General features: G+C 45.2%; 2 protein-coding genes across 5 annotated transcripts in view; one reads left to right on the top strand and one right to left on the bottom strand.

Moving 5' to 3' along the window:
• The window catches only part of rwdd1 (RWD domain containing 1), a 26,386-nt gene extending 23,875 nt beyond the window's left edge, over positions 1-2,511 (top strand). The window contains exon 8 of the mRNA XM_028579725.1: positions 2,319-2,511. Coding sequence (XP_028435526.1) covers positions 2,319-2,339 — 21 coding nt within the window. The 3' untranslated portion in view covers positions 2,340-2,511. The remainder of the gene's footprint in view (positions 1-2,318) is intronic.
• Positions 1-13,330, bottom strand: part of LOC114556699 (amine sulfotransferase) — a 25,295-nt gene extending 11,965 nt beyond the window's left edge. The window contains exons 1-7 of one of the 4 annotated variants that reach the window (XM_028579722.1): positions 13,148-13,330; positions 12,899-13,060; positions 12,422-12,639; positions 9,181-9,307; positions 8,987-9,081; positions 8,698-8,878; positions 6,852-6,967 (exon numbers count right to left, since the gene is read on the bottom strand). In XM_028579722.1, coding sequence (XP_028435523.1) covers positions 6,852-6,967; positions 8,698-8,878; positions 8,987-9,081; positions 9,181-9,307; positions 12,422-12,639; positions 12,899-13,055 — 894 coding nt within the window. In that variant the 5' untranslated portion in view covers positions 13,056-13,060; positions 13,148-13,330. Of the gene's footprint in view, positions 1-6,842; positions 6,968-8,697; positions 8,879-8,986; positions 9,082-9,180; positions 9,308-12,421; positions 12,640-12,898; positions 13,061-13,147 lie in introns of those variants that run through there. The other 3 variants (XM_028579723.1, XM_028579720.1, XM_028579721.1) reach the window with 3 other exon arrangements.

Here is a 13,330-nt window from a genome sequence, read left to right as displayed (position 1 = left end):
GATTTCATAATTGTTTCATCTGATCTGAGGCCGTATGTTTTGGACACTCGGGTGAAGAGAGGGGCAGAGCTGTCAACCGATCACCATCTGGTGGTGAGTTGGGTCAGGGGGTGGGGGAAGACTCTGGACAGACCTGGTAAGCCCAAACGTGTAGTGCGGGTAAATTGGGAACGTCTGGAGGAGGCCCCTGTCCGACAGACTTTCAACTCACACCTCCGGCTGAGCTTTTCGTGCATCCCTGTGGAGGCTGGGGGCATTGAACCCGAGTGGAAAATGTTCAAAGTTTCCATTGCTGAAGCTGCGGCGAGGAGCTGTGGTCTTAGGTGCCTCAAGGGGCGGTAACCCACGAACACCATGGTGGACACCGGTGGTCAGGGAAGCCGTCCGACTGAAGAAGGAGTCTTTCCGGGATATGTTATCCCAGAGGACTCCGGAGGCAGTTGCAGGATACCGAAGGGCTGCAGCCTCTGCCGTGAAAGAGGCAAAGCAGCGGGTGTGGGAGAAGTTTGGAGAAGACATGGAGAAGGACTTTCGGTCGGCACCAAAGTGCTTCTGGAAAACTGTTCGCCACCTCAGGAGGGGGAAGCAGGGAACCATCCAAGCTTTGTACAGTAAGGATGGGACACTGTTGACCTCAACTGAGGAGGTAATAGGGCGGTGGAAGGAGCACTTTGAGGAACTCCTGAATCCGACTAATACGCCCTCTATGTTAGAGGCAGAGCTGGAGGATAACGGGGGATTGTCGTCGATTTCCCAGGCGGAAGTCACTGATGTAGTCAAACAACTACACAGTGGCAAAGCCCCGGGGATTGATGAGATCCGTCCAGAAATGCTAAAGGCTCTGGGTGTGGAGGGGCTGTCCTGGTTGACACGCCTCTTCAACATTGCGTGGAAATCTGGGACGGTGCCAAAGGAGTGGCAGACTGGGGTGGTGGTTCCCCTTTTTAAAAAGGGAGACCAGAGGGTGTGTGCCAATTACAGGGGTATCACACTTCTCAGCCTCCCTGGTAAAGTCTACTCCAAGGTGCTGGAAAGGAGGGTTCGGCCGATAGTCGAACCTCGGGTTGAGGAGGAACAATGCGGATTCCGTCCTGGTCGTGGAACAACGGACCAGCTCTTCACTCTCGCAAGGATCCTGGAGGGAGCCTGGGAGTATGCCCAACCGGTCTACATGTGTTTTGTGGATTTGGAGAGGGCGTATGACCGGGTCCCCCGGGAGATACTGTGGGAGGTGCTGCGGGAGTATGGGGTGAGGGGGTCTCTACTCAGGGCCATCCAATCTCTGTACGACCAAAGTGAGAGCTGTGTCCGGGTTCTCGGCAGTAAGTCGGACTCGTTTCAGGTGAGGGTTGGCCTCCGCCAGGGCTGCGCTTTGTCACCAATCCTGTTTGTAATATTTATGGACAGGATATCAAGGCGTAGTCGGGGTGGAGAGGGGTTACAGTTCGGTGGGCTGGGGATCTCATCGCTGCTCTTTGCAGATGATGTGGTCCTGATGTGACCTTCAGCACTCACTGGATCGGTTCGCAGCCGAGTGTGAAGCGGTTGGGATGAGGATCAGCACCTCTAAATCGGAGGCCATGGTTCTCAGCAGGAAACCGATGGAATGCCTTCTCCAGGTAGGGAATGAGTCCTTACCCCAAGTGAAGGAGTTCAAGTACCTTGGGGGTTTTGTTCGCGAGTGAGGGGACAATGGAGCGGGAGATTGGTCGGAGAATCGGCGCAGCGGGTGTGGTATTACATTCAATCTATCGCACCGCCAGACGAAAAAGAGAGCTGAGCCAGAAAGCAAAGCTCTCGATCTACCGGTCAGTTTTCATTCCTACCCTCACCTATGGTCATGAAGGCTGGGTCATGACCAAAAGAACGAGATCCAGGGTACAAGCGGCCAAAATGGGTTTCCTCAGGAGGGTGGCTGGCGTCTCCCTTAGAGATAGGGTGAGAAGCTCAGTCATCCTTGAGGAGCTCGGAGTAGAGCCGCTGCTCCTTTGCGTCGAAAGGAGTCAGTTGAGGTGGTTCGGGCATCCGGTAAGGATGCCCCCTGGCCGCCTCCCTAGGGAGGTGTTCCAGGCACGTCCAGCTGGGAGGAGGCCTCGGGGAAGACCCAGGACTAGGTGGAGGGTTTATATCTCCAACCTGGCCCGGGAACGCCTCGGGATCCCCCAGTCGGAGCTGGTTAATGTTGCTCGGGAATGGGAAGTTTGTGGTCCCCTGCTGGAGCTGCTCACCCCGCGACCCGACACCGGATAAGCGGACGAAGATGGATGGATGGATGGATGGACTTGGATGAGGACGACCCTGACTTTGACCCTTTAGAGATGGGGAGCGATGAGGACTAAAGCAGGACTGCTGGGGGACGGACAGCACCGTCTCTGGAGTCGGATCGTCTGAGCAGACCCAGTTCCTTTTCAAAGACTCTGACAGCAGTTGGAGAGGGAATCTTCATAAAAAAAACAACAACCAACCCATACATAATCACCCACCAGTGTTCATTTCTCTGCCTGAACTATTAAATTGACCAAACAAATGTGTGGCTTGGCTCCGGTGCTGTTTCACATGCAGGACATCCAGTGACAGGCCAGAAGAGGGCAGCAACGTCTCAAATATTCAGAGAGTTTACTGACATTACAGTTTTTTCCAACTGCTTACACACATTTTCAAAACTATGTCTCCTTTTTTCAAAACTCTACACACAATTCCTAAAACTGCACACTCAAAATTTAAATTTAAAAAAGTTACTAAATGCCTCACATCTCCTTCAAAATGAAACACTGCATTCTAAATACCATAAACACATCTCAAAACGAAGCATTTGCATCAAATGGCAAATTTTTGGATATACCATGTACACACTGTTGTTCTAAATCTAAAGCTCTTTTGTCGTTCATAGGCTTATATCTACATTTACAATGTTCTAGAGAGAAAGTGATCTGCTGAAAGTGGTTGAAAAGTGCACCTGTAAAAAAATGTAATGTTACAGTAAAACAGAAAATATTTATTGGCCGAAACATTACGTTTGTAAGAGTAGCTCAGTGTTGTATACAGTAGCATGAAACAAGAACACAAAAGTATAAACATATGTAAACCAAAGGTATCATTTTTAGAATAAAGAATATGTGTGTATGTGTGTGTGTGTTGTGAGTGTTTGTGCGTGCTTGTGTGTAGGGGCGGGGGGGGTTGTGTGGGGGGGGACAGAATTGTATACACTTTGTGCAAAACAAAGTCTGATTGATTAGTAATGCTGAAATAGTCATTAGATAGTTGCATGCAGTATGGACTCCACTATAAAGCTACTTAAGATGGGCTTCTCTCCCTGATCTCATCAGAGATGGCTCTCCTTACTCTTCTTCCCTCCTCCTCCTTGTTATCCCCTGTCTCTACCTCCTACTCCTCTTGCTCTCTGTCTATTGTTGTCATCCATTGTTCAAAACTGGTAATCTGACCTTTGACCTATGTATAGGCCTATACTAAAGCAGTGATTGGTTAGTGTTCAGTTATGACATAATGTGTTTGCAAATGTGAGGAGTGTGTGTGCCCTGGTAAATAAGTGTAGCATTTTGATTGGTTGTGTTTAGAAATGGATAGCAAGTCACTTCCTGTTAGATTTTTGTGTCTTATGTAGAGAATTGTGTGTAATGTTTTGAAAAAAGTGTTTAATGCAATTGAAAACTGGCTGACAAATAGCTTAGGTTTTGGAGATTTGCTGTGTAGTTTTTCACTTTGAGTGAGAGGTACTGCATTCAAATTCTTCTTTAGGTCAATGAAAGCAAAATATACAAAACATACTATTCATGACTATGAACATTTAAGGCACTCATTATGGAGTTTTAGTTGTGGCTTTATTACTGTTATTAGTGTTTATGGTGTCCTTATGAACACTTTATATACTGTTCAAATATCACGTTCTATAATCTATTAAATGATCGTCAATGGACCGCATTAATATTCAATTCAAATACATTTTATTTATCCCCTGGAGCACTAAAAGCACGAGGAGTAGTTTTGAAAAATAAGTAAGTAAATAAATAAGAATTACTCCGGCGAGCCGTGACTCTGATATTTCTACGGCGCCTTTCTACCTCACCGGACGAAGAGCTTTACAGCCAGTGTTTACATCTAACGTGTGAGGAAGTAAACGCAGCAAAACAATTGAAATAACTGACCCATTCTAGATAAAAACCATTGTTTAGTGCAGTTTAAAGAACTTTAGTCCATCCACGATGATGTTCCACTTCGGGGATTGCTCCGTTGCTGCCGGAAATTCCGCCGGATGTCCTTCCTCTTCCTCTGTCTGGCCGGCTATTTTCATAAACCGACATTTCAACCTCTCCGTTTTCAAAAATTACATCGTGCACAGCTGTCAGTTTTCAGAGAAGTGTTTGTTTATACAGTATGTACCCGTGTATATATGCCGTCAATGCAGTCAAGAGCATGACAAACCTGTAGGTGGCAGTGTAACGAGAAGCTCAAGCCCACGTTAGCCGATCAGAATCCCGAAAATAGCAACAACAGCAACCAATCATTTCCTCTTTCGCTCTCTCGGCTGCCTAAACCTCCGTTTGTCTCAGTTTACATACAAACGTGCAAACGAAGATTTCAAAAATCTCCACTCTGGCCGGAGTTTTTAGAAAGATTCGGTTTCAGAGGCGAATTCTCCGTTGTGTGTAAACGAAGGGTACCAACGAAGGGAAATGTCTCAGTTTGTAAAAAAGAACCATGTACGTGTAAACAGTGTCTTTTTGTTGGCGTTCTAACCTCCGATGGATTTCTGAGGACTATGGTTAACTGCTCCTCAGATCTCTGCAGGGTAAATCCAGACAGCTAGCTAGACTATCTGTCCAATCAGAGTTTTCTCTCACACGACTTAAACTAGTTTTGAACGTACACATGTTCCACCAAAACAAGTTCCTTCCCGAGGTTATTTTGCAGAGGCACCGTCGCTTACTACTGCCCAAGACGATTGTGATTGGTTTAAAGAAATGCCAATAAACTAGAGCACGTTTTTCTCCCATCCAGGAATGATGTGTGGACTAGCCAGACCTTCCTCCGCGGCCCTGTGGAGGAAGGTCTGGACATGGGAGACTACTAAATACCAAAACAAGTCAAAGCTTTATCATCTTTAGAGCAATGTAACATTCAGTGTATCCACAGGCCGTCTGTACTCCACAGACAAAGTCAATAAGTGTGAAAGAACTCATGATTGATGATGATGATGATCACTTTTTATTGAATAGTGATGATTTAAACAGGTAAATGCAGTCCGATCTGTATTTCTTTCATGTAAACTTTATAACAAAACATGTCCTTTTCTGCAGCTCGGGGTCTCTCAATGGAAACACGTTTGATGACATTTTGATGATGTTGTGAAGTTGTTAAACAACCAACATCGCCGATGAGAATGGAATTCAGAAATATGATATATAAAGATATGTCATATTTTTGAATTCCATTCTTACATGTATGTAACTCCAGCTACAAGCGTCACATCTGAAAGTGACAATCTGAGGAATCATCTGTTGTCTGCCTGTTCACACCGAGACAACACGCTTTCACCGCTATTCTCATATTTTTATGACCATCAATGTCAAAGACTCTTACTATAGCAGCCAAATAACACAATATTTTACTACAAGATACAATCCTTCCCTTTCACCACAGTGTGAAAGTTAAAGGTGCAGTAGGTACGACTTATAAAACTAACTTTCTGTCATATTTGCTGAACCTGACCCCATGTTCCAGTAGAACTACATGAAGCAGGTCATTTAAAAAAATAAATCTGGCTCCTCTGGCACCACCTACATACAGCCTGTAGTGTGATTTGCAAAAAATCCACAGCTCCCTGTTCAAATGCACCAATCAGGGCGAGGCGAGGTGTCTAACTGCTCATGCACACGCATTCATTCTCCCTTTTGGGGGAAGGGGCTTAGGAGACCGTTTTGGGCTTTAGCAGAAAGAGGGGGAGGGACTGAGAAGTTGTCGATGTTCAAATTTTTTGGCTAAGACCTGGATCTTCACAATCCTACCTACAGCACCTTTAAAACTGCTTGATGTATGAACAGAAAACTCACTTCAGTAATTGTTCTATGGTGTAAGTGAAGATGGATTTAACCCTTTTTGGTTTCCTGGGTCAAAATTTTAAATTAAAACTTTTTTTTGTCAACGTTTTGGTCGTCTTTTCGACACTTTTGTCGCTTTCCCCCCCCAAGTTTTTTTCTCAAATGCTATAAAATTGAAGAAAACACCCAGATTTAATGAAAGTAGTGATCTGATCAATTATTTTATTTGTGAAAAACGTTGTATGGAACTATCCACGTTAATTATTTTGTGACAATTTAGTCGAAAAAACCCAAATTTCTGATTGAAAATGGGTCAAACTGACCCGAGGACAACAGGAGGGTTAAAGGGGCGTGCGCTGCGTTACCAGGCGCCACTCTAAAAACAGAACGATCCCTGAGGGATTACCTGAAGCTGGACGCTCTCTGCAGACTGATGTTGGCACCGAGGCAAAGGCTGGAGTAAGAGACAACAGGGCTCGCTGCACTGACACCACAACAGATCTATTGGATGATTCTAAGAAAATACTATGTCCTACTATGTCAAAATGACTGCACGTGCTGTCCTCAATGAGGCTTTGCATAGCTTTTCAAAGTGTGCTGAAATGACTGCAAAGCAGTGGCTGAAGCCTTCGGGGCTAGATGTACAGAGACCCTGCTGTGGCAGAAGGAGAGAGAGAAGCTGACAGGAGTAATGTTTTTTTTTTTTTTTTTCTGTATAGCACAGTGTTCATGAAGCCGCGGCGGCGACTGTCTTCGTCTTCGTGTTGCCACGATACCAACAGCTGATCACTCAATGTCCCTGATGTCCCAGATGAAATGCAGAGGAGTGTCCGCCATCTCTCTGTGGAAGAGCTCGTCAAACCTCTCGTTCTGGGCCACGGTGAAGTGATTCTTCCAGTCCCCGATGGTGCCTAGAGTTCAACAGTGAGCATCACAGGAGAAGGTCATGTGTCATTTTACTTCAGACCCGTCTCGTCTCCATCTGCTCGGGTCACTGACTCCCTTCTGGTCGGTATAACTAGACACACACATATACATATACATATATATATATATATATATATATATATATATATATATATATACCAGTGTCAAATTTTCTTCAATATTGTACCCCCTTTGACTTGTTTTTTTAAGCCAAGTACCCCCTGACCAGCGCAAAAACATTTTTGGTAGAAAACAGATGAGATGAAAACAGAGCTACATATTGGACTGACATCCATCCGCGAGTCTGCTGTATACTGTCAGTGTTGTGTTTACAGCTGCTCTGTGCTGCCTCCAAGTGGCCATAAAAATAAATAAAGGGGTTGTGTTTGGAGGATTTTGAAATGTTCAGATATTGGTGATTCCCAGTGGTGGTAATAAAAAGTAGTTTGGGTAGGTAAAAACAATCATAAATCTACAAATCTTATCATCTACATCTCCCAAATTGTTACGGCCTAAGTCTATAGCCAGGTGTCCATTCATCGCCAGTTCTACGTGTCTGTTGTCACCACGGTGTGATTTATGGTTTTGACGGTTCTGTAATTGAGTTGAGTTGACGCTGAAATACTTGTTGGTTGTAATGATTATCGATCAGAGGTTGTGACACCAAATTCGGGGAAATGTAAGGCCAATTACTTCATGTCCTATGGTCCTGTGATAAGGTCCAGGAATGTTGGACAGGGAAACATGACAACCTATGTCAGATGGCAGGGAGCCAGGTTCCATTCAGCCCAAGATGATTTGTTCTGGGAGATGGGTCAATCCTAGGCAGGATGGATAAGAACATAAGAAGCTGGGTCCAGACTAGTGTAATGATAGCCAGACAGATTATTTTAAGAGGATGGAAGAATGAAGGGCTGCCGTCTATCCAGGAGTGGGCTTGTGAGATGGCGAGGGTGACGGCATTTGAAAAGATGTCTGCCAGATTGGATGTCTATAGTAGAAAATGGGGAAAGTAGCTGAACTTTCTGGAGGGCTCCTAGAAGCTTTTGATGTCTTTGATGGATTTATGGCAGGGGGGTCAAACTCATTGAGTTCATGGACCACATCCCCCTAATCTGATCTCAAGTGGGCCAGACCAGTAAACCTCTCCAGAAAGATCAGAAACTTTATCTGCCACAGAGTTTCTTGTCAGCTTGATGTTGGCAAACGCAAAAAAAAAGAAAATGTTGTGGACCCGGGAGAGAGGGGTAATATTCAGAGAGAAAAAAACTCTGAATTTCTGAGATTAAAGTGGTAAAATTACGGAAAAAGAACTCGGATATTCTCAGAGATCGAGTGGTACGTTTGGAATTGAATTAACTTCTCTGCAATTTTCACAGTTTGCAGAGTCATCCTGTGGGCCTGATTGGACCCTTTGGCGGGCCAGTTCTGGCCCACGGTCCGTATGTTTGACACCCCTGGCTTATGGTGTCGTCACTTATTTATCCACTGGTTTATTGTCTATTTTGTTACTATCCTGTTGAACGAATATTAAAATGAAAAAATGAAATGACTATTCCTGTTGAATGGTTTTGACTGTTGTATTGTAGTTACTGTGTCATCTTTTCTTGACTTTTGTCTGAGTGGGTGGTGACCATGGGGGGAGGGGGAGTGTTCATGTTGTGAGTTGTACGTTTTGTGGGATAATTAAATAAAAAAATAAATTGCTTCTCACCTTTCCTCATGAAGGCCCCCTGCTGGTGGCTGAGCAGCTCCCCTGACACCTGCTCGTAGTTGGCCTGAGGGATCTTCTTCATGTTGCTGAAGGTGCTGTGTTTCACCACGCTGGCCAGCTGCTCAGCACTCAGCTCTTGGCCCAGGAACGCCGAGATCCTCTCCACTGCCGACCGCAGGTCCTGGACAGAGACACAGCAGCACAAACGCACCACAGATTGATATATAAACGCAACGTATGGCACGACAGCTTATGGACATGTAGGGATGGAAATGATTTCAGCTCCTACTTGAATCATTTCTTCATAAGTGATGAACAGCATGCTCATATCATCCTTGTGTGAGTACCAAGTCTTAATGTGCTCAAACCAGCTGCACCCAAACACTGCAATGAATAATGCACAACGTTACCACCACACTGCAGACACATTGATCGCGAAACGCCACGAGCAACATCCTCTGTGCGCGCGGAAACACAACTCACCGTCTCCTCTCATGAATTTCTCAAAGAAGTCGTCAAAATCCTTCGGCGTTTCCAACATGTTTGCGAGCTTGTGGAAGTAGAAGTAAGACACAAGGACATCTTTGGGATTTCTTGCCACGTAGATCACCTAAAAAGAGGCACAGTCTGGGTATCAACAGTTTATCACTGTCACAGTCTCCCTGGGGACTGACTGAATGACTCTTAAATGCCTTGTCGGATTTTTAAAGCTGTAGGCACATGACAAGATACAATTCTACAGTATCGGTCTGTAACTGTACCGTATGTTCATGCCAAAACCCTCCCGGGGCCTGAAATCAGGCTTCTCAGTGTTAATGGGAGGATTTGGGCGTGTACCATTTTCATGCAGCTACAGGGCAGAAAGTCACAGGACCAACTAGAGCAAACAACAGAGCACCACAGGATGAGGACAGGGAACTCCAGGACCAGGGTCAGTGTTAGCTGCCGGACCCTGCCAGAGACAGTGGTTTTTGGGGGGGTCAATTCCGGCACAAAAAGAACCTAGGGGTTACTAACACATGGGTACCGAGTTCGACCGTTCTCTGGGAAATCTTTTCATGCTAATCGAATGTGACCAGTTTTAGCGCAAACCGCTGATTAGCTTATAACGCTAGTCGTCGGGGCACGGGTAAAGTAAAAAGAAATCTATTTCTAAACCACTAACAAGACTCAAAATAGCACCACACTTCCACGGTAGCATAACGAGGGTCCCTACATGTAAACCGAAGCATTGAGAACTTTGTAAGTGTACAGACAGTTTATTAAAAAAAGATAGTTTAGAAAGACAGTACCGTTCACGTATAAAGGCAGGCGCCATCTTGGGAAAACCGTGCTGTGCTTGAGCTATGTTACCTGTTACTGGTTGCACGTCGTTCGTCGTTCGACTGGTCGTGACTGTTTTCCCAAGATGGGCGCCTGCCTTTATATTTTTACTTTCAAAAGCCCCGACGACTAGCGTTATAAGCTAATTAGCGGTTTGCGATAAAACTGGTCACATTCGATTAGCATGAAAACGTATCCCACAGAACGGTCGTACCCATGTGTTAGTAAACCCCTAGGTTCATTTTGCGCCGGAATTGTCCTTTAACAATTTTCTAGCTAAGAACATAAGGAGCATAAACACATTGTCAAATCTTTATTGAAAGAGTAGTTTTTCTAATTAGTGCAGACCAAAATGCAGCTTTGTTTGTTTATATAAAATCGGCCACATTATAGACTAAAGCCATCAACATTAAGTGAAGCAGTACACTCGACTGTTCTTTTATGCAAGGCTTAATGCCCGACGAGGTGTCCATTATCACCCTGCAGCCAATCAGAATTGAGCCATCCTATGGCTATGTGCCATAGGATAAATCAGCCCCGCCATCCGGCCATCATTTCCACGTGTGCATGGAGACTTGTTGTCTCAGCCTGAGGCCGGCTGACTGAGAGTTTCCTCTTTCCTTTAGTCTCTGGTTTGGGTATGTTGTGACATGTGCATATATATTTCAGGAAACATCAATGCCTTGAAGGATAAGTTCATATTTCCCCGTCTGTCTTAACCCTTGTGTTGTCTTCCTGGCGACCATGCAACTTTTTGTTTTTCTGGCTCAAAATTTAAAATTAAAACTTTTTTTTCAACAATTGTTCGTCTATTTTTCAAACTTCTTTCGACATTTGTCACTTTTCCCAATGTTTTTGAAGCCTTTACAACGTTTTTGTCACTTACTTTCAAGTTTTTTTGTACTGTTTTTAAGCTTTTTCCGACTTGTTTGTCACTTTTTGCGGTTGTTCTTTAATCTATTTTTTCCCCAAATGCTATAAAATTGAATGAAACACGCAAATTCAATCAAAGATGTGAATGTTCAGTTATTTTACTTGTGAAGAGCGCTGCATGGAACCATCCACATTATTTTTTTTTTGACAATTTGGTTGTAAGAAACCAAAATTTCTGGTATAGAAACTTTTGGAAAATGGGACAAATTTGACCCGAGGACAACAGGAGGATTAAAACAGCACTCCCATTGAAAGCACTGTTGGTTGCGTTAATGATTCATCTGGCCCACACTGGCTGGAAATGAACGTGCGGGTTACAAATTCCACAATCATGGTTCTGTGCAAGTTCAGCTGAAATGAATACGAGTTACACAAATCATCTTTTTCACTGTCCTTCCGCTGTAGCTCAGCAGGGAACCAGTCAGTGGAAACACAAAGAGGCCGGACGGCATCAAACAGAGAGACACTTCAGACTGCTGAAGCCTCCATTAGAACCCATTCACACACAGAACAAGCACCGTGGGTTCTGGCCTCCATCACTTTCATTGGATCGCTTTAGAAAGGGAACTCTGTGGCCAGTATGGAGAAGATGAGCAACTGCAAAGACCACTAATGCTCTCAATGTGCAAGGCAGACGTGTAAAAAAAAAAATAGGAGAATGTATCCTTTAATATGCCACCAACATTGACCAGGAACAGCACTCAGCCTGGCAGCCTGCGGAGGATTTTCCCCCGTAGGCCACCACTGTAAAAAGAGACTTCTGTTTAACTGCTGCCAGAACACCTCCAAGAGCAAACAAGGACGGTCATTTCTCTTTCGATTATTGATTTTTAATCCATGGACTTTTTTATATTTGGGGGACTTCGGGGGCTCCAGCCCCAAACCTTTTAGGTCAACTGCAGTGCTATTCCCTAAATAGATCTAACATAATTGAGTAAATGTTCTTTGGGTTTATAATTTCCATAGTATTCACATGTGGCACATTTGTCAGATAAACATGCATTGTAAGATAAACATGCATTGTCAGATAAACATGCATTGTCAGATAAACATGCATTGTCAGATAAACATGCATTGTCAGATAAACATGCATTGTCAGATAAACATGCATTGTGTGAACTCTTCTCCAGCAGAGTGTAACAACGACAGATTTCAAGACCAGTCAAGCCGTTTACACCGGATTCCTACACTACCTGTTTTGTAACTTCAAAATAGTAACATCAGACAAGTTGTGCCTCTCTTGGTCGTTAGGGCGGAAAATGAGTCGTGACATGAGAGACTGTACTAAATATAACTGGTCCTGTGGACACCCACAGCTGGAGCTGCTGTATAAACAGAGGATGGATGATCATAGGGTAAATAAGAAGCGAGAGAACAGCCGCGCCTGCAAGTAATGTTTAGTCTCGCAGACTGGGTTAGGGTTCAGTGTGTAGGTGCAAAATAGGCAAAGGGAAGGGGGAGCGCTGACCTTGCCCTTCTTCTGGCTCAAAGCGGCAGGCATCAGGTGGAACTGCAGATGGGTGACCCTGAGCCGGGGGGACGGCGCCGTGATGAACGCCTGCCTGCTGCCAATCAGCTCGATCCAGGGCACCAGGTCAGCGTTGCTGTAGCTGTCGAGCTGGCGGATGGCGGCCAGGTCACCCTTCGCCTGGACCAGCAGCAGGATCTGCTGCATCCAGATGGTGCCTGTCGGACAGAGAGCACACGGCCCGCGCTCGGGTAGGTCAGCCCCGGCCTCATTCCTCTCTCGCAGTTTTCACAACACACCCTTGTCACCCGATACCCCGGCTCTCTGCTCAAAACCATTTGCAACACACAAAAGAGCAGGGCATTCATGTGCACATACTAATGAGCTAATGCTCCTTCTCCCAGAACCCCACCCACCTGACCTGAGGCGGCCTCCCCCTTGCAGCACAACAGCCATCCATCTTCAGTTCCCTCTCACCTGATTTTGGGTATGTGACGACAAACACGTCCGAGTCTCTGATCTCCAGGTTGTAAATCTGGTCCACGTCGTCCGGATCGTGAGTCCCGCTGATCAGCGTGAAGCCTCGGTGGGGCACCAGTTCGTGCTCACGCGTCTTGACGTCGTTTGCGTCCATGATGGCTAAAGCAGAAGCGAATCCAAAAACAGCAGTAGTTTTCATTTAAGGGCTCCATAGCTATATTAATAACACATTCCCAACATTCTCACTTCATCTGTCATCATTCACCAGCAGACCTTCAAAAACCAGTTGGCTCCTACTCCCAGATGTGGAGGAAGTACTCACATGTGTTAACGCACTAAAAGTTAAAGTAGCAATACCACAGTGTAAAAAAATACTCGGTTCCAAGGGGAAAGGCCTGCATTCAAAAATCCCACTCAAAAGTACAAAAG

The sequence above is a fragment of the Perca flavescens genome, chromosome 6 (genome assembly GCF_004354835.1).
Source record: "Perca flavescens isolate YP-PL-M2 chromosome 6, PFLA_1.0, whole genome shotgun sequence".
In the NCBI taxonomy this organism is placed as follows: domain Eukaryota; kingdom Metazoa; phylum Chordata; class Actinopteri; order Perciformes; family Percidae; genus Perca; species Perca flavescens.
Note: the sequence above shows the minus strand (reverse complement) of the source record. Positions and strands in the feature narration are given on the sequence as shown.